Here is a 23,788-nt window from a genome sequence, read left to right as displayed (position 1 = left end):
TGGATTTGGCTGAGATGGCTGGACAAGTTCTCCAGGTACACTACTAAAACGCCACACATGGCTTAAAAACTCAGGATTTAAACCAGAGACTCGGGATTCCCTCATCAACAAAACAAGTATGTGGAGAACTCTGCTCTCTTCAGTAAGGTGGTCGATGAGTCCCTGGAAACTGCTAAGAAAGAGCACGATACTCTGAAATCATGGAACCAGATACCGGCCAAACCCTTTGTCCAATGAGGTACCTTTAATACCCACCGGCCCTTTTGCGGGCAATCCCGCTCCTCATAGGGGCACTACGGAACAGGAGGAACACCCTAGTTTTCCAGTCCAGGTTCTTCCAGCGGCTGCTAGCCCACCCAACAGTGGGGATTTCAATGTGGGAACGGTAGAAACTCTGCAGCCAGAGGCCCCCCCTACTCCAGCCAAAAACTAATCAGCACTACGTGTCCCCTGCCATGTCTCCCTGGTCTGGGGACACTTAACATCTTTTACCCATGCATGGGTGGGTATCATATCGGGTCCATGGGTACTCAAGACCGTCACCCACGGGTACTGCATAGAATTCCTATGACCAGCCCGCTACCATCCACCAAAGAGCAGACGACTGTCAGCGGAGAATCTACAGATCCTAATGGAAGATGTCCAGATCCTTCTAGAAAAGGGAGCGATCGAGGTTGTCCCTCATCTCCAGATAAACAAGGGTTTTTATTCAGTATACTTCCTTGTACCCAAAAAGGATCTAACCATGTGCCCTGTTTTAGATCTATGTCTTGCAAAGTATGTAAAACCGCAGAAGTTCAGGATAACAACTCTGCAGGAAGTAATCACATTGTTGCAACAACAGGGAGATGGGTTGGATATGAAAGATGCATACTTTCATATTTCAATGTTCCCAGCGCACAGAAAGTACCTCGGGTTCAAGATTGAGAACTCATTAGCATTTCAAAGTGCCCCCATTCGGCATTGACTCAGCTCCAAGGGTATTTAAAAAGGTGCTAGTGGTAGCGGCGGCTCACCTGCACAGGCAGTCCATTCCGGTGTATCCTTATCTAGACAACTGGCTCATAACAGGAGATTTGTATGAAACACGTCTGGAGAACACTTAAAAAACAGTGGATCTCCTCTTCAATCTTGGATTCTCAATCAATGAGAGAAAGTCCAGTCTGGTTCCCAGTCAATCAAGTCAAACAAAACAATTTCTCAGAGCACTAATTCGGACGGAAGACGGTCTTGTCTTCCCCTCCAATGAGAGGGTTCAAAACATGCTGCACCAGATCCCCCAGTATGTAGCAAGACAACAGATAACTGTACGGAGATCCGTGTGGCTACTAGGGATGATGGCATCCTGCATCTTCCTAGTTCAACACACCTGTCTGCGCCCCATTCATGAGTGGCTCACCAGCCAATGGTTTCAGGCAAGCGGTCAGTGGGACAATCTAGTGGTTGTCTCAACAGCCATGGTTCAGTCTCTGCAGAGGTGGTCAAAGGATAACCTTGTGCAGGGGAAATCCTTTGCCACCCCTGCAGTAGAGGCCCCTCTCACCATGGACGCATATATGTCAGTGTGGGGAGCACACCTCCTACAACAGACAGCGCACAGCATGCGGTCTTCAGCAGTAGCACCCAAACATGTCAACCTGTTGGAACTACTTGCAGTGTTCAAAGCCCTAAAAGCTTTCCAAGTCTGCCTACATGGGAAGACATTTCTAGCCCTTACAGGAAGCACCACAGCCATGTACTATCTGAACAAACACGGGGGCACTCACTCTCCAGGGCCATCCAAACTGTCCCAGAACATTTGGAAGTGGGCACTCAAACACAACATGTTCCTACTATCACAACATGTTTTAGGGAAATACAATGTTCTGCAGACTTGGTCAGAAGAGACTTGCACCTACCTGTATAGCCCGAGTGGCATTTACAAGATCATATTCTACTCAACGTCTTTGCAGAGTGGGTTTATCTAAACATACTGTCTCATCACGAGTTTGGTGGTACCCCTTAAATACGGCAGTAACGCTATTACCACTGCATTTAAGGGTCTGCCAAATCACGGGTTTGGCTGCATTTACCCCCAGCTCAGTGCTGGGGGTAAATGCGCTGGGAAAATTCCCATTTTCGGGTACAATTAGCGCTGTGCTATAACAGTGCGCTAATTGCGCCGAAAATTCCCGATTGGGCCAATGGACCCAATGGGGGATGGGGAATTACAGTTACCGCCAAACCCGTCATCCGGCGCTAATAGCCCCAGAGGGTTTGGCGGTAACGCTATTAGCCTGGGCGGTATCCCGGTGGTAATACCGCAGGGATACCGCCCAACTGATGAGGCCCATAGACTTGTTCACAACTCTGGAGAATGAATGCCCAATGCCTCCAGGTTCCTGCAGAGGTGATCCAAAGGTAACAGTCTCTGAATAACATGGTCAGAGAGATTTGCCTACACTTTACTGTTCTCAACAGGATAGTGCACAAGATGCACCGGGAACAAGTCGCAATGATCCTGGTTGCTTCAATGTGGGCCTGACAGCCATGGTTCTCTCCTCTCATGAGAATGTCAGTCTCCCCTCCCAGGAAACTGCCCTGCCCGTACAACATGCTGTCACAAGACCTAGCGAAAACACTGCACCCGTGCCCCTAAACACTCAACGTAGTGGTGGGAAGCAGCGGCAAAGGCTTCAGGCCCCTCTGAAATTTAGAACTTGGTGATTGTAGAAGGAGGCGTTGCAGAGGACCTAGGAGAATGGAGATGCGAGGGAGGCCCACTCATAGAAGCTGAATTGTAGTGGAAATGTAGGGAATTCTAGCACTAGTATCACTTGTGTTTTGAAAGTCCATTTTAGAAGTTAGACGCCATTTTGAAATTGAGGCCTATTGCCACAGCTATTCCAAGTACACTTACATCTCGTCCCGAGGGATTAAAGGGTGTGCGTGCGTTTTTTCGCTTGCAGCCCTGGCAGTACTGCAGACGGTTAATTTTTTGAACACACACATACAGTTCTTCATTGTGTCTTATCAGCAGTGCATGTAACCAAGAAGGAATGTGCCTTGTAAGGCCAAGAAAGGGCCTGAGTGGATCTTTGAAGAGCTATCCCACAAGAAGGGGGGTGAGGGCTTTAGGCCTTCACCAGTCCAGATCCCTAGGTTATAGTGGCCCGAGACCCCCAAGTCCTAGACATAAACATTTAATTATACTGACCAGCCCAAGACCCCTGGCCATAAAACTGTACAGTGGCCAATCGATCAGGAAGATCGGAGAGTAGGGACGGGCTGCCCCAACCATCGGTTCAAGTGATTTGTGCTGCGTGGGCCTGGGGAGAAGGCAACAAAGTTAGACTGCAGGTGGGGAAGTCGTGGAGGCGTGTCTGGGGAAGGAACGGGGGTTCACGTAGTTCTGAGAAGTTATCACAATCTCGAAAGTGCCACCTCGCTCATGTCCTTGGTACCAGGTGCACAGTAGAGCTATGAAATAATGAATTGCATAAGTAAATTGCCAATTAGAGTTTTCATACTTGTTGACGGGTGACGGAAGAAGAAGATCCCCACGTGGATTATGGACAGAAGATGCTCGGCCCAATTGCCTGGCATCCCGTATGGAGCAGGCTATATGTGTATAGGGTTGCGCCAACCAGCTACCTGGATTGTAACCTATATGATGTAAGTCACTTGTGATGCTGTGTATCCCTACAACCTATTTCTTATGTTGTTTTTGTCAAGGTGCTTCGTGACAGTTCTTTGCTGGCACGTACTTGTATATTTGTATAAACCTTGTTCTCCTGGTAAGAGGTGTGTTGGGCCTTTCTCCCTATTGGTCTGTAATTTTTCTGGTGTGAATGGTGAGGGGTTACTCTACAGTAACAGCTTGGCCCCTGAGTTTGGGCATCTCCAACTACATCAAAGATGTACGGGCATACTTAAAGAGGCACTGAAGCCTAACAGCAGGCACTATTATTCAATAAATGGAAACATTTTGTAATTTGGTGAAAATCTAAAAACATCAACCCTATTGACTGTTCACCTAAATATGTAGTCCTTTATCTAAAACACCTATTAGACTCCGGAATCGTTTTTTTTAACTCTCTTAAGGTCAACCTCGATGCCCTCTCTGCGTATACCACATCTCAGACCTATGAGACTGCCTTCTTAGTGGCCATTACCTCTATGAGGAAAGTCAGTGAACTGCAGGCTCTCTTAGTTCGGGACCCACTTGTGACTATTCACAAAGGTAAGGTGGTATAGCGCACACACCCACATTTTGCGCCTAAATTCATATTAAAGTTCCACGTGAATCCATCAATCGAACTTCCTTCTTTCTTTCAGAACCCAACTAGCTCAGCTGCAAGAAACTTCCATACATGTTAGGAGACCAGTAGAATACTACTGTAAAAAGAATAAACCACTAAGAAAGACAAACCAATTCTTTGGGCCTCATTACACGGGAGGTGGTAAGGGTTTACCGCTGGTAAACCCTTACCGCCTTATTACGAGGTCCCTTTGCGGGTTGGAGAATTTCACGCCTGATTTTTGCAGGCATTAAAAACCAACCCGCAAAGGGACCAGGGAGCTAATTACGGTACCGCAATTTGCGGTGCCGTAATTAGCACCTTCCCCATTCCCATTATGCCCTATGGGGCAAAAATGAGAATGAGGAAGGGCAATGGGGGAAGGTGGAATTACCACCCCACCAACCTTGGAATAGGGAGGTAATTCCCCTTTCCACCAAGGCGGTGCCGGTATTTTACCGGCATGGACCAAGGTGCAGCACCTTGTTCCACCGCCATCCGTGTAATGAGGCCCTTTGTCTCTTTGGCCGCTAGTAGAGAAGGGGACCCTGTCTCTAAATCAGTTATTTCCAAATGGATAGTTAAATGCATCGCACTGTTACTCTCTTCCCAAGAGAGACTTACCCTTTACGTTTAGAGCTCACTCTACTGAAGGCAGAAGAGCTACTATAGCCTTTATTGCAAATGTTTCTCTTGATTCTATTTGCAAAGCAGCTGTTCACACTTTCACTCACCATTACTGCTTAGACACACACTCAAGTCTGATTCTCAGGAGAGACATGCAGCGCTAAGATTTCTCTTTGCTTTCGTTCCTCCACACATCCCACCACCATCTCCTGTAACTGCTCGCTAGTCTACGAAAAGCATGTGATTCTAAGCAGATTCACAAGCATTAGAAGACATACATTACCGTAATCGTATTCTGATGATTGTATCTGCTTAGATTCACATGCGCCCACCTTTCCACCCCTCTTGGAGTAGAAGGAACATAGACATCTTACACCTTCTTCATCTGTACTCACTCACGCATTCTGTAGGCTCCCTCTTGGCAGAATAGAAACAACTGGTGGGACCTCGACATGTGAAGGATTTTGGGTACACTAAACGTCACGTTAGGGATAGTTTTACAATCACACCCATGTCGATGTCCCTTTTTGATCTTCAAAAGAAATATGCAATACTCTGCGATTACCAGATGTCGGACTCTATGCACAACATGTAAATCATCTAAGCAGATGCAATACTCACAGTAATCGTATTTCTGATGAGTGTATGTCATATGGGGTTTCTCTCTATGTTTTACACTCAAACACATTTAATCAGTTCCAAGGCATGGGTGGTTTTAGACAATAGAAATCCACTAGGTTGTTCCTATAGGCAGTGATGCAGCCCAGTCATCATAGAGGTGGGTGGCAAACAGTGACTTTCTTTATGATTGCACACATTCTTGAATGAGCCCTACAGGAGAGTCAGGAAGAGCAAGCACTGTGCTGGGTTTGTATCTTCAAGGGGCCGGGCATCCATGTCTATCCCCTTTTTAGTTTTGAACGGACTTATTTCACACCAAAAGTATGATCCATTAAAGTTCCATGGAAAGATTGTTTGGTTAGCATTTCAATTTACGAGGACTTTTATTTCACATTTGAATGGTTGATGATAAGTGTGATGGATATTTTAGGTCTATTAGAAACAAGCACCTATAGCGAGACTGCTAGGGTAACAATTCAGTAGCATCTTCAGCTTGACTGAGGAAGCTTTTTCTTACTTAAATGGAGTGGCATTTGGGGACAGTGGAAGATTTTCCAACAATCCACTGCCTTTCGAAGGTCAATAGGGTTGTGACAGAGTTAGTCAAAGGACAGTGCTGTCTGACACATGACTGACTCTACCCAGACATACAAGGGGGGACTGGCCATTAAACCGTCCAGCCATTCACCCACTGGGTCAGCAGAATGAAAGGCTACAGGGCTGCTCTCTTGATTTAGGGCTGCCTCCCTGCATGTGACCGCTACCCTAGCCCTTCCCTCTGAAGCCTGGGCCACTTCAACAGAGACACAGCAATTAAAAATCATTGGTATAGCCAAAGAACATGTGAGACTTAAGTGTAAACAATAGTCATCTTCAGCTAAACCGCTTTGTTCTCTTTAAAAGCAGATAGCGCGCTGGTTAGATTCCTGTTGCTGACTGGTGTGCTTCCTCTGCAGATAACATGTTCGAGCCCAGGAAGGGCCACAACATTTTATTCCGAGGTTGAGAAAATGTGCCACATTACAATGGCTAATATTTACAAATGTGCTGACTCAAAAGGCAAGAAGGACCATATAAAACAAATGATCAGATACATTTTCACTAAAGCCCTTGAACTCTGCTGTCAGATTCAGAGTAAAGTATTTTACAGATCATTGCATGTACTGCTGACACAGCCATGCTACCTACTCGTGTATAAGTCGTAATGTTTTGTGTCTGTTCTCATGAGCGCAGAAGTGTTCAGAGTAGTGTGTATGGAGGGGACTAGTTTAACATCTTTCAACCTGGGCTGGAGTGCCATACTGTCTGGGCTGCTGATGGCCCCCTAGTCCGCCACTGTACCTATGAGAGGAAAGTCCCCCTAATTCCCAATAGACCAATCCAACCTTAGTTTTATTGTGAAGCGATAGGGTGGGCATTAAATGCTGCTTCATTGTTCAGGTCTATGTGATCCATCATTTCCTCTGCGAGAGGTTGCTTAGCAATCTTGTATCTTTTATATTATTGTAGCTAATCAGAGTCGTGACTTGTGTGCTCTCTTGGTTTTGTGTAACTTGTGCTCTCTCTGTCCTCATCCCTTTTTTCCTCAATACCCCACCATTCCCTCTATTTCTTACTCTCTTTTTCTTCACCTATTCTTCACTCTTGTTAATGTTTATTACTCACACTCGGATTTGTCCGTTCTCTGTTGTTTTGCTCTTGCCCTTCCTCTGTGGATGTCTGTTTCCCTCAAGGTCTATGTCACTCTATCCCCTTCTCGCCTTCTTTCGATATTTCCTCTCTGATTGTACTGATCATTTTTCCTCTTTACATACTGCTTTGCCCATTTCCTTTTTCTACCTGTCTACACTTCTTCTACACGTTCTTTCTCCTCTCTGTTTCCCCCTTCTCGTTTCTTCTCTGTCTGTGTCCTGCCATGCCACATCATCTGTCCTCACCAACTGTTCTTTCATTGTCAGCATTGCCAACGCTGGAGCCCCAGCCCATGAAGACCTGCTTCTCTGAAGAGAACGTGACCCTCGTCTGCCTCTCCACAGCCACCAACCCACCGGCTAATTTCACATGGCTGAAGAATCTCGGCTTGGATCAGTTCCAGATCCAACCGAGCGAGAAGTACCAGATCACACAGAATGCCACGTCTTCTCTTCTTACCATCCTGAACTGCTCCAGTGACCCGGATGAAGGTTACTACGTCTGCAGAGCAGAGAATCCGCTGGGCGTGAGAGAACTGGATGTCTGGCTGGCCGTGTATAGTGAGTAACAATAGCACAGACTTCTGCATCTAAGTTAAATTATGGCTATTGACCTAAAGGTCCACAGCAATTGTTTCCAATGGAGCAGTTAGACCAGAAGGTCTATTTCCTTGTGGACAGGAATAGGGCCACATCTGGTGCTGATATTCATTAGACAGGGATAAAGTAAAGGAACGTTTTTCATCATTTTGTGGTAACCTTTTTACAACTGCAACAGTATCACTTTCAGTATACATCCAGGTTGAATCTTATAGTTCAGACATTGTGAATGTGAATTCTTGTTTATAATGATTTATGACTTTTTTTAAAAATCTTTTCTTGTCAAAATACAATTTGGAGAACAGATGGAATGAGAACCAAGGGTAGATAACCACAGAAAATGTGATCAGGCAACCCTGGGACTTCGCTTAACATGGTAGAAGGACAATGACAAAGGGAAGAGGTTTTTGCACCAACTGCAAGATGAGTGTGCACCTCGACCCATCCTAATGCCGCTCAAAAAACCTTACCACAATATAGCCTTCACTGAAGCAGCTCAGGATTGCTTGCAGTCTCCCTGCAACTAGAGGCTTTGTCTAAGGGAGAGGAGGAAAGTACTTTTCAGGGCACCGGGTGGGCGTTGTAACAGAAAATTGGGTGGCTTTTCCTTTGAACTGGAATGCATTTAGGTGAGTAATTCTAGCAATTAATGGCAATGCTGAACACTTTGAACATTGCATTTTTCAAATAAACTCAATATATTGAGATTTGATTCGGAAAAAGCATAGTTTTCACATGTTGGCAGGCGTTGTTGCGAGGAATATCTCAGCATGCAATTCAGCAGCACTAGTGTTAGCAGCGTACCACTGCACTTGAGCCTCTAGTGCATCGTGGCAGTGGACAAGTAGGTAGTGTATCACCCCAGTGAACTACACCTACTTAAAACTTCCTCTTGGGGTGAAGAGATCTTTAATATTGTAATCACTCATGATTCTTAGCTTCCTTGTACTCCATTCCTCCGAGTCTATTCTATGCATGCTGACACAAACTGAAAATGTTTCCCTTTGTTGTCTGTAATCCTTTGGGTTTTTTTAAACTTATTATACTTAACAGTCATATGGGGTTGGAATGGATTGTGTGTCCTGGCCCTTGTGTTGAACAGGAGCCTACCCCCCTTTCCCACTGTGTCACCTCTTGTTCTTTGCCTTTTAAGTAAATTTGAAATTAGAGATGTGCTTTCATGTCGTTTTAGCACAGCAGTACTGATTTGATGTGATTTAGTTTTGATGTGCAGCATGTATTTACGCTTTATGATGCATGTCAGCTATCTGGGTACCAGAAGCTACAAATATGTTAAAGGTTGAAAAATCCACCTATATAGCATAATTGGGGTGACTTTCTGCTTCTGTCGGACAAAGTTTCAGAACTAGGTTACATGGGATGGATATCTTGCTCAAGGTCATCATTGTGTTGGAATACAACGCCCATAATCCCTCACTGATGACTATGGTGGCTAGAGTGGATGGGAGTCATAGTTCAAAACATCTGGAGAGCCAAAGGTTGCACATCCAGGATATTGGTATGTAATGGTATGTAATGATACTAAGGAGGGGGCATAGCTCAGGGGCAATGCGTTTGTCTTCGAAGAAAGACAACACAACACAGGCTCGAATCCCGATCCCGCTCTTCGAAACCAATCTCTGGTAATAAGCACATTATAAAAGAACAATAATAATAATAATAATGCACAGTTACATAACTTAGTTTTTTACTGTGCCAATAGTCCGTTTTCAAGCATAACGTTTGCCACACAGTTGGAAATCCCACAACCCCTCTCATTTCCCCCATGGTCCATCATTTGCTGCCACACAAAGCGATTCCTCCTAGATGTTAGGTTGAGGCCAAAACACATAAATTTAATTTAAAAAGCATAGATTTGTCTCATCTCACTATAACACTGCACACCCCAAGATGTCTACTCTCGCAGAGAAGCTAGGTAGTTTGATGAATTACAGGCACAGTCAGTCAGGTTTTACTAGTACTATTTATTTTTGCTTTTGTATTGTCTTTGAGTTTTGTATCACGCTTCTATTCACTGGAACCAACTGTATACGCGAAGGAGAACCAACAGGGTAGGGCCTTGTAGGCAAGAAGGAAGGTAGCGTAGTAACCCTTTACAGGGCAAGACAATGTACAACCACCGTAATGACCTGGATCCAGAGGGACATCATCTGGAAGAAAGTGGGAATGCCTCTATTAAAAGAAACACTATTTCATCATATCTTAAACAAAGGAGAACTTATACTGCACTCCTATAGAAGATCCACCTAGACGAGGAAGAACCTGCCAAGCTATGCAGGAACATGTGCCTACTGTTGTTACACCAAATCTAACATCTTACCTGTCCTGTTCCATAAACAGTTACAAGTAAAGGTTTATATTTTTGACCATGACATAGAAATCAGATTCCAAACTGTTACTGCTTTTGGTGATGACAGTGAATTCCTGCTGGTATAATGTTATCTAGCACACATCACATCAGTAGACACAATTACTTGTCAGTCATATTGTTGAATTATCAGTGTGAGTGTTTATTTCTGAGTGGGGATTTTATTCTTTGTATTCATGCACTACTTGACAGTAATGTCACTGCTAAAACTGGTGATGGGAAGCATTGCTCTGCTCTACGCAATTTATTCTAATTCACCTTTTCAAGAAAGGATTCACTTTGGCCGAAGTAATTTGCACAAAAGAATTAACTTTTAATCCCAGAGTCGACATCTCACTCTCCAGGACAGATTATCTCCTTATCACAGAGGAAATGTTTAAGGGCATCTTTTAAGCAGAGATTGACTACTTGCACTTGTCAGATCATCACTGAACGTGGCACTACAATCTTCGAGAGAAAACGGTGGGTGCCTCGTATCGTGTCCTAACATTAGCTTGTTTTGGGACAAAGACAGATTAGATTCCATCCTGTATGATATTGCTGCCTTTCTGGAAAACAATCTGCAATTCCTGCAATGTTTACCTCTCTTTGAAAGCTTACCTTCGATTAAGGTCCTTTTGCCTTGGCTCAGAAGTATGAATGGACCTACAAAATCAGGTAAAGGAACTAGAAAGAGGGTATGTCAATGATAGACTAAATGAACAATGTTGTAGCGTCCGCTTAACCATTATTGGTAAAGGCCCAGACTTCTGCCCCATACAGAAGCACTGATCAGGCTTTTGTCTCATTGACATTAAGCATCAAATTGATAGGCCAGACTGTGAACCTGCAAACAAATTTAAAGACATATCAGTTGTTTAATTTAACAAGATTCTTTATAAATATGTTTGACATTTGACAAGGATGTAGAGAACCTCGTCCCTGGCTAGTCAAATCCTTTGACTATTGGTGTTATTAAAAAAACAACAATTACATACAACTTTTTTAGTTCAAAGAAATCACAATTGCAGAATTGCTAGCATTAATGGTGGCCCTCTCTCCGTCATGTAGTTGGTAAAAGAATCTAGTAGAAGCTGTAACGACTTCGGACTGTGATCCAGAAGTACAGAGTCATCAGCATATGCTAGGGCAGGGATCTTAGTATTACCAAAATGCAGGGTGTCAGCAGGAGTTTGACAAAGCATAGCGTACAGAGAGTTTATAAATAAATTAAGTAAATGCTCCACCATAACGCACAACGCAACCCTGGCACTCCGACCCCCCAGTGTGATGGAAAAAGACTTTGTCAATCTGCCCTAATCAGGATAGCGAAGTGAGGCAGAATGATTCTGTGGAAGGGCGATCAGGATGGATAATACATTTGTTGAAATATCTAACTCAAATAGGCAGAACTATAGGCAATTATGGTCAACAGAGTCAAAAGCTGTAGTCGGATCCATGAAGATTACATATAGTGCTCCCTCTTTTATAAACAATGAGTTTGCCACAGTTAGTTGTAGGTTAAGACCCTGATGGGACGTGTCTATTTGCAGCAAGGGATAGAATGTTCAAACTGTTTACCCATTTCAACCAAGAGAGCTTTATTAAACATTTTAAGATCAATCTATCAAAAAATAGGTAACTTGCTTAACAGAGCATCCCAGTCACCCTTTTCAAATATGGAATTAAAGTGGCCTTATGTCAAGATTCTGGAAAAATGATCAGTGATAACATTACATTTAAAATGTTGCATAAAACTGTAGCCCAAAACCTGGGGTTAAGCTTAAACATATTAGTAGGGACTACATCTAGACCAGGAGCTTCATTACTTTTCAAAGCTCTAATAATCTTGAGAAGTACTGCTTTGGGAAAAGCAACAATAGTAAAATATTCCTGCTTAGGGTATCTGAAGTTAGCTTCTTGTCGTGGCATATTTGTTGACCAATGAGTAGTGAATAACTTTTTCTAAAGGGCGCAATTCAGTGATGTCCAACACTATTTAATGGAAGTGATTCTTTCCTTAATGTGATAAAGCCCATTTGGATTAGCCACCTCCTGCTCTATAATAATACAATGTGGTATACATGGCTTGGCCACCTCCTGGTCTCCTCCTCTCTTTCTCCTCCTGCACTCTCTGCTATAACATGATCTTGTTGAAATCCCATCCCATACTGTCTGGTGGTTTCTGCCTTTGTATATGTTGGCTTGGGTGTCAATTGTTCTGCTGAGTGCTGCATTGATGGGTCTGTTTCTCCTTTAGCTTAGGGTTGTGTGATTGGCACATGCTAAATGTACCTCTCCATGTGTGTTTGTGCCTTTTTTCTTTGTATTTTAGGCATTGGATCTCTGTCAAAAAAACTATTCTACTCGAGCCCTGGGCCTTGCTGTCAGTGTGCTCAAATAGGGGGTCTGGAATCATGCGGCTGGTTAGCCTTCATTTGCAGCAGCCAATGTCTCCCCTGACTGTACATGCTCACTATATCTACTATATCTACCTTTCTCTGTCCATTTCTCTGTCCATGTTTGCTGCTCCTCACAAGTGGTTTTTTGGATTTAGACTATAGCCCATAATCAAGTACGGAGCCTCTGTATCAAGGTGTGCTCGCTGCCAAATCACGCGAACGAGCAAACTTGACGGGCTACCTCAGAGAGGACAGGGGACCCCCAAGCACATGCTAATTGGTGAAAGCTGTATCTGTGTTCGATTTGGGGGATTTCTCTTTCCTGTTGCATCTCCCTGGTCTAAGGGTGCATTTATGGGACCTTTACCTCACTCTTCATGTAGGACATGATTTGGTGGCTGACACTAGGATGAGGCGATTGTAATACATGCGATTCAGTGGCTGAGGGATGAGTAAGGAAATGTTGAGGGATCGTCAAAATAACACTTCCGAGGGTTGCATCAATTAGCTGGCGGCTTCCCCTTGCTTACCGGGACCTCATTCCTCCCTTTGATCTCTCCAGAAGTGACTCTGTCACAAGATAACCAGACACATTGAGTGTCTTCATGTCCATCACTGCTGTAACACCATCAATTATACCTAGTCTACAGATCAGTTGTTGCTCTTACTTTATGAGTGGAACATATATTCTTTGCTTTGTAGAGTAGATCATCAACTGTTTGTAACTGGATGGTTGTGTTTTCAAACCCTTGAAGGTCCACTCAGCTTTATACCTTTCTGATGTTGGTAAACATAAGTATTGTCTTGAGGAGTAGTAACACATGTATTTACTGCACTTTGAGACTCTGGGGATGACGTAGCAACCAGTTATTAGTAGCACATAGATGTCAGCTCAGTGGGTCAGGCATCCACTACAATCTCACTTCGTTTTGAGACCGAGACATGTGGCTTATGCAGATCGCTGCACCAGGTAGGTGTACACTCTCTCTCTTTCTCTTTCTCTCTCCCTTTCTATGTTCCTGCAGGCCCGCAAACACGTATTTGCCTACCTAATTGTCTAATTCCAAGCCTGCAACACAGTCATTCACTTTGCTAAGTTTTCGGCTCTTTCTTTGATTGTTCTTCATTCATATGATATGAATTCATAGCGACCTGGGTGTTTGTTGAGTGTAAGTATTAACTATTCTACTAATGTACAGACCAGCTGCAACACCATTCATCCTGCTTAATCCCCGGATTGAGTTTTGCTCTTACCTTTGTGAATATATCACACATTCATCCGCAATGTACATTGATGGCAGGCATGGCTCTTACACATCTACTGGGTCTTTTCCTGCATGCTTTAAAACCAGCTCCGAATTTGCTCTAACATAGTCAATCTAGAAACCCGTGGAATTGCCAAACCCAACCCCTTATACAGCACAGACATATGGTTTATTAGCATGTAACCTACTCCAACACCATGCACAGAAGGCAGTTTCCATGTTCCTTTTTCTTGTAGTTTCATTTCTTTGTAGGTGTTTCTAAACTGTGGCCGTTCCTGCAAATAATCTTTTAACCTGAAAAGGTCCAGAGGTGTAAAGATGGAGGGCATTTAGCCAAGATGGCATTTAGCCAAAGAACTTCATGTATCCACCAATACTATGTTCATATTTCCAGACTCCAATTCTTTTTTTTGGGTTCCCAGTTGGTACTTTGGCGTTATCTATGAGCCAAACCCCAAAAATAAATACTAACAATAAATAAATAAAGTGTAAGAAGCTGCAACAATGACTGTCAGAGACTGCTTCACCTTGCAGTGTGCCGCCACCTGTTTCCTTGCTAGAATAAAGCCGTTCTGTTGACTTTCCGTATTGGATGCGAAACAGTTGGTATATAGCAGTTGATACGCCAAGGTTCTGAGCATATATTTGAGGGTGGAACATATATGGCAGGGGCCATCAGGCTACAAAAAGAAAAACCATGTTTACTGTGATATTCCTGGTAGCCAATGGGGGAGTCGGTGCATGCTGCTGTTTATGCTGCCGGGACCTCTCATGTATCGCCTCTGCAGTGCAGATAACCAGAGGTCAGTCAGAGCTTTACGATGTTTAATGCGGATAATGTGGCTCACATTCTTCCACTGGACTTTCAGAGGTCTCTGTAGGAGAGAAAATGCAGGTTAAGAATATGAAGGGATTTGTCATTGGAAAGAAATCTTGAATCTGAGAATGATGGCACTGTTCATCAGCCAGTGAATACCTCCCTGTCAATGTTCCTATGCAACCAAGGCTGGCATTTCCAGGCCTGGGCTACAGACACAGAGCTGGCATGCTGGGCCACTGTGTGTGCAATTGGCCAGATCCAGATACGGTTCAGCCACAGCGCTGGCGCGCAGGGAAATTGTGTTTGCGACCATCGGGCGGATGACCTGGACTGATAAAGGTAGATCTCTGAAAGCATTTATCGATTGAAGTAATGTAAGCTCTATCCCCGATCCTCTCTCCTGTTCCACAGGTCCAAGAAACATTGTGGGGATCGTCATAGCCCTGGTGATCCTATTCCTGTTCACCGTCGGGAGCATCACAGTCTTTATTTTGTACTGCAATCCGGAATTCTGCCTGAAAGGTAAGTCACGGGGACTGTGAAGCACATGTCACAACGCATCACCTGAGCGAAAGCGAGCCTTGGAGTAGAGGGATGTGACTCATGCCCTCCCAATGAGGTGATATTAGTCTCGACTGGGGAGTAAATGGAAATCCTTTGTTCCTGAATAAGCTTGGAGGCATTCTATGGTGCAGTGTCCCAAAAGGTCCCTCAACTAGCCTTCCTGCTCAAGGCTTGTTCAGCACTGAAGTGATCACAGCTCACATGCATTTCCTAACATTTGCCTGACTTGAATGATGTATTAATTGATCAATTTGGTGGCGCTTGTGTTTCGACATGCTGCTTCTCGTCAGCAGAGCAATGGTGGAGGGTATCTGGAGATGGGAAGAATAGCTGAGTTTGACTAGAGGTCCTTCCTCAATTAGTTTTCTTTGAGCTGCAAGACAACTTTATAGTGCTGACGCTTTGTCACTACATCGGCATCCTCAAAAGTTGCTTTAAGCTGAATATGGCATTTGATGATCCTTTCGCGAGCAGTGCTTGGAGTAAGGTTGGGCTCTTGCTTTGCAACACTTGTATCTCTATCTGAATGTCGGTGTGTAATTGCATTGATATTTAGATATTTAATGTTCTTTGTTATTAATGCATGTCTTGTCCAGCGCCTTCCTGCTGGCTTGCCAGTGAAGCTTGCCCTTAATAAGTATATTTTGCTAGTACTATTGGAATTTGAAATTGATAACTGCTTTGACAGGGAAGGGTTGATGCAGATGCTTTTCATATCGTGAAAGTGCCCAATGCAAGTCTCTTTTGTACTGAGTGAGCCCTCAATCCATGTGTTATGTTAATATGTTTTAAAGCACAATGTTCATCACTATATTTAGAGCTTGTATCATTACCTAGAGTAAAGGCATTAGATTCACTCTGATAACTATATGAATATAATGAAATAGAACAAGAGCACAACAGCTCACCTGCCAAGTGCAGCATCTCCTAGGGACCTCGACGCGTGAGGGGTTGTGGGTACACTGCACGTCACTATAGGGATAGTGTTACAGATGCGCCTTGTCGACGTCCCCTTTTCAACTAAGAAAAACAAAATGCAATACTCCGCAGTGACCACTGGATGTCGGACTATGCACAGCATGTGAATCTAAGCAGATACAACCATCAGAAATGCTTTTACGGTAAGTAATGCATTGTCATATTTGCAAATTCCAATCCCTTCTGCAGGAAGTGGGTGATTTGTTCTGATCTCTGTAACACTAGATCACTCACTGGTGATGGTACCTGCTCACACTAACAGATCGCTGTAAGCAGGTACCATCACCAGCGAGTGCTCCCTAGTAATCCATTCTTCACTGAGAGAGATCTTGCCCTCAGATGCTTCCGCACTCAGAGAGCGCTCAGTGCTGTTCACCTTGTTGCCCTTTATTGCCTATTTAACTAATTAGAGTCATAACTTTTAGCAGTATGTGCTATCCCTTGTAGCAATAGGCCTAGTTTTCGCACACTGTCTCCTGAGTTATCTGAACATAGCGCCTCGCCTGTCATGGAACAAGTTTCACTTAAATGACTTCCCTCAGTAGTATAAACTTCCTCGGCGCTTGGGTGTTTTACTTTCACGGGCCTGTTTCCATGTCGCCTTTTCACTTTGCAGCCATAGCTCAAATTCCATTCTTATCTCCCGGCGTCTCTTCCTAACTGGTTATTCAGGAAAAATGGGGCCAAAGGGCGAACAAGGCAACACAAAGTACAACTAAATCTCCACTACAGATTTTAGAGTACAAAACATTTACACCCAATAGCTGTGAATGTGGTTATTAGCAGAGCAGGACAAACATGCATAGATAAGCCCTCTCTGTGTTTTCATTCATCAGAGCCATTTTGTAAAGTCTTTCTGAGAATCAGTGGAGCATCAAGCAAGACATAAACGCACAGCATCTCTGTCCACATCTGATCTGTGCAGAGAGGCTTGTATCCTCATGGACTACTGCTTGCTTTCTACAATTTTGTAAAACCACGGCGGAATCCATAGACATTCCTTGTAATGATGGCCACCACATTTTGGTGCACAGCGGCCTCCATTACTGATCATCACCTTGGCATGAGCGCAGGGCAACAATCAAAGATTATTTTCTCTCTGGAGCCTGTAAAGAAATGGGAATCTGCGAACCACCTGCATTCCTGTGCCTTTTAACGCCTCATTACGACCCAGGCGGAGGACCATGGTGCTATTAGCACCATGGTCCATGCCGGTGTCCGCCAATGCGGAATGGGGAATTACCACCCCATTCCGAGGTTGGCGGGGCGGTAATTCCCCATGCCGCCATGGCCCTTCCCCATTCCCTTCTTTGCCCCATAGGGCTCAATGGGAATGGGGAAGGCGCTAAGTACGGTGCAGCAAATTGCGGCACCGTACTTAGCACCAAGGTCCCTTTGCGGGTCCCTCCTTTAACGGCTGGTAAAACCAGCCGTTAAGGTCTGGTCCCGCAAAGGGACCTCGTAATTAGGCGCTAATAGGTTAACGGCGCCGCAGCCTTTTACGGCGCTGTTAACCCATTAGCGCCTGGGTTGTAATGAGGCCCCCTATCCGGAAAATTATCAAAATTCAGCTGAGTGGGCCTCATGGGGGAATGCAGTCATGACAAGGTCTGCTCTATTGAATTTACCAGCCATACCAAAATCAGGCTGTCAGTAGTCTTTCCAATGGCAGGCACTACATTCTCTCTGCTCATTAGGTTCTCACGCACTCAGCTAAGGAACACGCGCCCCCGTCACTCCAAGTAAGATGGTCACTTTACAATGCAGAAAAGAACTCAAACCCTCCCTGTTCACCCCGTACCATCCTCAATCCAACTGAACATCTCCTATCCACTCCATTCCCATTTGCCTATATCCTTGCTCCGACGCCTGCACTCTGCTCCAATAACAGATCAATACATGATGATGTGAATTGCCTAGCAACACCCATCACAGTTCATCGCATAATAGCGGTGTTGTGTATCCCACCACAGGCTTCATACCTCCATCCTTATGCTGTGTATATCTCAAACCCCAATGTAAATTACTCCCCACTCTTGTGCATAGGGCTGAGTTGTTCTTCAGGTCCAGGTCTGCGTATAAAAATGCCGAATATGAAATAAAAACAAAAATAGAAAAATAGCCCAGACTGGGAAAATAGTCCTCCTCTTGGAGAAAAATAGCCCAGACTGGGAAAATAGTCCTCCTCTTGAAGAAATTCTTTGACAGTATGTTCCTGTCGCAGTCCTCTGACTCATCTCCTACATATCCCCTCAGAGAGACTTCCTCCAACATTCTAGCAATGAGCCATGTTTTGGCAAAGACACACTTTTACTTACATCAATAGACAAATCTCCATTCCTGGTTAAAAAAAAAGGGCTTTGCCATCCGGTCAACCATCCACACACGTCCGGGGCCTCTATTGCTACCATTTATTCAGAAAGTTCATTCAACACGACAGTGAAAATGGTGATGTTGCAGATGCTGACCCTTTCCTGCTATCTGGAGACCTCCTGTTCTCTTTAGAACTTCAAAACTTCACAGCTATCCAATCCATGAAAACAGATGGGGCCTTTCCAAGATCATGTTAGAAACGTTTGGCCACAAAGGGCTATATTATAGAAACATTGCACCTGTTACAAGTGGTACTTTGCCAGGTATTAGCACAAAACACCTATTATTTCAAAGCATGTTTTGCACCTGTTCAAAAAAGCATTGAAAGCATGTTTTTGCAGTGGGAACATGTTTGGCCTATTCTAGTTCCATGCCAAATTCCACATGCACTGGTGCAATCTTTCTGTGTTCTGGCACCAGTTCAGAATTCTTAATGCATCCCAACGTGGTATGCAGTAGAGGGTGTTTTTTTTATATAGGTAAACTGCCCATTTGCACTTCAAAAATAGGTGTTGTCATAGGAGCGGGCCACTGGATTTTGCATGCCAATTTTTTTTAAAAAAAACATGAGGGTTTGTGGGGTCTTCCCCATGCAATGGGAGGGGTGACAAGCGATACCTCCCAAACAATTAAGTGGGTTTGGGGAATTGGAGCAGAAAAAAAGGGGTTGCGGTATGATGACCATCGGAATAATGACCCAGATCCTGTTGCGCTTTCTCACAGTCTTCCCCTAACAGCAAGGGCATAGCAAGTATTTGAATCGAAAACAGGTCGCAACATCAGAGAATGCAGTTTGTTAGAATGTCCCTGGTCTTAGGTCACGCAGCAAGACTGAGTATCCTCTGACAGATTGCAGGCCCTCGGAAGCATTATGTATTAGGGTCACAACATGTGTATGGTGTCGGCACATGGAGGCATCTAAGGGAAAATCTATTTTAATCAGAACCTTTTCCCCTCTTCTTCAGCAATAAAAATCCTCTCATCGATGCACGGAACATACCAGCAGCGAAACATACATGTATGTGCCGGTGAAGGTCAATATGACGGAAAAGAAGAACATTTTTTGTGGCCATCCTCTAATGTTACATGCCCAATTTTACACCCCTCTAGTCTCCTTGTTCATGCCATCAACAAAATACTGTATAGGTTCCTACTGTCTTACTCTGGGGACATCTAGTGGGGTGCCTCCAGAGGACAGGTACCTCCATAAGCTAAAGGATGATGGGGGTGATACATGATAGATTTCCAGTAACCCCACCTAGTCCCCATTGTAGGGCAGGGGAGAGACCTGAGGACACTGGTTCTATAGGAGTGGCGAGGAGAACACCAGATCTCAACATAGGTTACCAAACAAACCCCACCCCACAGTCCCCTCAATTTCATTGACCACCACAATAAAAGCACTGTCCCTGAAAGGGGCTGGAACTCTGAACGCTCTTTAAATAACATGGCACGCACATTTCATTGAGACACCTTCTCGATAACTCTGAGGGGAATTTCGTGGGTAAATGGAAATACTCACATGGGCTCCCTCTGCCTACAGACCAGAGACTGGGAAAGCAGTAGAAAGTAGTTCACTTACTGAACGCTTACCATGGTTTTCAGATCTGGCTAGATGTCAAGACGTGGTCTCCCGAGTGGACAATACCTCTGTCGCCAAGCACCAGCCCGAGAAGGAAAACTAACTCCCTAATCAGTTATTGGAGCCACAGGTGTACTGGAACTGCAGCACCGCATGCCCAGGTAGATAAAAAGGAAAGGGCAAGGTTAGAACACCACACTTTTGGTATTGAAACTCTGCTTGTAACCTACCTAGTGAGAGCACCAACAGTAGATCAAAGGAAAAACCAGGAGTGGGGAATAAACCTTTCCCGAGAGAATACAAGCGGTGCGGTTGATGACAACAGTGGAACAGAAGCAAAAATAAGAATGTTCTGAGTCAATGTTCCCAGAAAAACGATGCTCCAATGGTAAATTCCAGGGGAGAAATCCAAAGAAAGCCAAATTTCAAATCCAAAGAAAGCCAAATTTCAAAGTTCCCTAAATATCCAGAAGAGAGTCCAGGTCACCCGAATACATGGAAATCCAATAACAATCCAGGAGAGAAAAGCCAGGGTCAAAAACCAGTAGAAAAATACAAGCCTGCAAAATCCAGAGGAAAATCCAAGAGGCAAATCCAGGAAATCGAAGCCAACGTCAAAACACACCAAAAGCTGGAATCACATGGAGGAAGCGACCAGAACGCCACTCACAGGAACGCTGAGAAGCAATAATGAAAGGCTGGCTGGGTCTTTTGGGTTGTTTCTTCGTTGTGTAATCACGTGACTGGTGCGGTTCACGTGAGTGGGAGAACGACGCCTTCACCGCTGAGCGTTTAGAAGGCACCATGGCAACCTCCACTAATGCCGCCCAGAGCACCATGGAAGCGCAGCCGCAGAAACGCAGCAGGGAAGTCCATGCCACCGGGAGCGCCTAACGGGAACCCTGCTACGCCCCAGCAACCCCCGCCGGTGATGCGGGGAGGAAGGAGGATGGCCCGAGTGGAGACGAGCACCAAGGAGGAGCCTGACTCTGGACCAGGGGCAATGGTGAGTTTGCAAAACTAGTCCTGAATCAAGATGTCACACATTCACTGACACTACACAGACCACATCAAAGGCCATATTGAGATCCATGTGATGGCTTGGTTCACTCTCCCAGAGCCTCATTAAGCCAAGGCGAGCTCATGAAGCACTACCAATCCAAATCACTCCAAATGTTCCATCCCAGGCTCAAGCTATTACAGGGACTCCATTCCAGGTGGACCACATGCCTTTATAAACCCAGTGTTTCACTCAGTTATTCTGGGTGTCTGGAGATGGATTTGCTGGTAGGAGTTTGGAGGTAGGTGGGGAAATAAGGAATTTGAAGATAAAGAGGAGACTGGAGTCGAGAAGGAGTTTGGAGAGAAGAACTAGGTTGGTGGTAGAAGAAGTATGGAAGAGATCAGGAGAGTGGAGAAAAGGAGTCAGGAGGTTTAAGATCAGGGAAGAAGGAGGCTGTAGGAGAAATTGAAGAGGAAGTGGCAGATAACCAAAGGGAGGTGGTAGGGGAAAATTAGGATGAGGTGGAAGAATTTACAGGAGGTGGTGGGAGAGATTGAAGAGGAGGTTGAAACATGAAGAGATTGTATGGGGGATTGAGCAGTAGGTGTTAGGAAATATTAAGGAGGAGCTCAGTACATTAAGAGGATATAGAAGAAACTGATGATGAAGTTGAAACATCAGGAGGAGGTGGTGAAAGACTAGAAGGATGAGGATGGTGAGCATCATGAGGAGGTGATTGAAGGAACTACGGAGAAGGGGCCACCCTATCGAAGGAGGTTGGTCCCAGGGTAGCAAGAAGGCCGGCGAGTGGGGTGGGTTGTCGAGGAGGGACAAGACCCATGTAGAGAACCAGAACCAAGACGGGAAACACTCATACCAAGAGAGGCGGTTCAAAGAAAGAGTGTGACACACAGAGGCTCCTTGATTCTCCACAATGCTCATTGGGACACTCCTGCACTTTCCCTCAATCCTTAGGTGCAATACTCAATTTCCTACAAGAATACTGGAGAACTACCTGCCAGACCCAGAAGCCGAATCACATGGCTGACAGAGAAGAATGGTGTGGGAAGCTCCTTTAAGCCTTCGACTTAGAGAAGAGAGTTGCAGGAAACCCTTGTAAGTCTGAGACTGAGTTAATAGAGGAGGGTGCAGGTACCCCATTTCAGCTCTAGACTGAGAGAACAGAGGAAAGGTTTCTGGAAATCCTTAAGCATGAGACTGAGGAGACAAAAGGGTTTGGGAAACCTTGAGGTCGTGATTAGTTCAAAGAGAAGATGATTGTGGGAACCCCTTTGAGCCCAATTTAAGTCAGCTAGGAAGGCCTTATCACTGGAAACAAAACAGGAAAGTGATCCCTGCTTGACGCAAACGTTGGGATGCTTTGTGCGGTATAGACACCTGAGTTCTTAGGCTTGTTCATACACACTTCCCTGTACCCCCCATATTTCTTTTGGCCCATCGTACATTTTGACTTCCTCAATAAGAAAATCGGTGACAACACATTTAGCCTTGGCATGGGTTCTGATCCCTGTCACCCTCGTAACCAGGGCCGATCTTGGGCCAGATTGCACCACAGACAGGATGCTTCCTCGGCACCTCCATTTGGCCTCGAGCATATCATCCTACATCTCTTAGGATACACTTGTAAAGCTACTACAGAATTGTTTTACCTTCAGCATGTCCTGATACACTCTCTCTCATTACTATACATACTGAAAAAAGATGAACGGCTCATGGGTAATTGATTGGGGCAGTTTCCATTAAGCGTCTTGACAGGTTTGTGCCATCCCATACAGGGACCAGCCATTTGGTCTGCGATCAAAATTATCAGATCACCATGAACTGCTAGTCCAAGCCCCCTTAAATTAGAAGCACAAGCAATTGCAGACATGTTTCGACCATCTTAAGCCTCATTTGTGTGGTGCAACTTGGTTCCCAAGTCAAGGCAAGCAAGGGCCCTGTTTATGGACAAACTGTTATATTAAATCTAAATGCTTTTATCAAAAAGAAGTGCCGGATTTAGCTGCCCTATAAATGCCAGAGGAAGGGCGACTTTTGTGGCTTTGAACACCCACTTGCAGACTATTAGAATGCTCAATATCTCCCGTGTTTTCCTTTGAAATAAGCATCGAGCTTCATTTTGTGTAGTGCGAGATGTAGCCATGGGCCATGAAGCGCCGAACTGTGAGGTATCAGTACCATAACGTGAGCTTGCTGGGAAGGGGTCTGCTTGTGCAGAGCTGGTGGTGGTGGGGTCCCAATTTAGTGATTTTTCTTGACTTTGCCACAACTGGACAAGTGTTTCTAAATATCTCTAGCTAAGAATGCTACCTGCAGTTGAAATCATAGGAATAGTGGGAGCATTGGGGCTTCTGAAACATTTCCTGCCCATGTCCCTGGTGGAGGGTTAGGCAGGGCTGTGGCCTCACTCTCTCAACCCAGTGCAGGACCATGTGTGCAGATAATATGGAACTAAGAACGACTGGATCGGGTGCCTGCCCTTGCCCAAGAGGGTTTAAACACAGGGCAATCGGGAGAGGTGTAAGAAGAGGGAGACAAGAGTGGGTAACGAGTCGACAAGGCCTGGAGAGAGGTGTCAAGAGTAACCACAGGT

At 44.8% G+C, this 23,788-nt stretch overlaps 1 protein-coding gene across 1 annotated transcript in view; it reads left to right on the top strand.

The window, feature by feature from the left end:
- Positions 1–23,788, top strand: part of VSIG10 (V-set and immunoglobulin domain containing 10) — a 323,261-nt gene that overhangs the window by 254,166 nt on the left and 45,307 nt on the right. The window contains exons 5-6 of the mRNA XM_069620264.1: positions 7,487–7,780; positions 15,086–15,212. Of these exons, the coding sequence (XP_069476365.1) occupies positions 7,487–7,780; positions 15,086–15,212 (421 nt within the window). The remainder of the gene's footprint in view (positions 1–7,486; positions 7,781–15,085; positions 15,213–23,788) is intronic.

This window comes from Ambystoma mexicanum, chromosome 10, assembly GCF_040938575.1.
Source record: "Ambystoma mexicanum isolate Mex_15411 chromosome 10, UKY_AmexF1_1, whole genome shotgun sequence".
NCBI classification, from domain to species: Eukaryota; Metazoa; Chordata; class Amphibia; order Caudata; family Ambystomatidae; genus Ambystoma; species Ambystoma mexicanum.
This window is presented reverse-complemented; position numbering and strand designations above follow the sequence as displayed.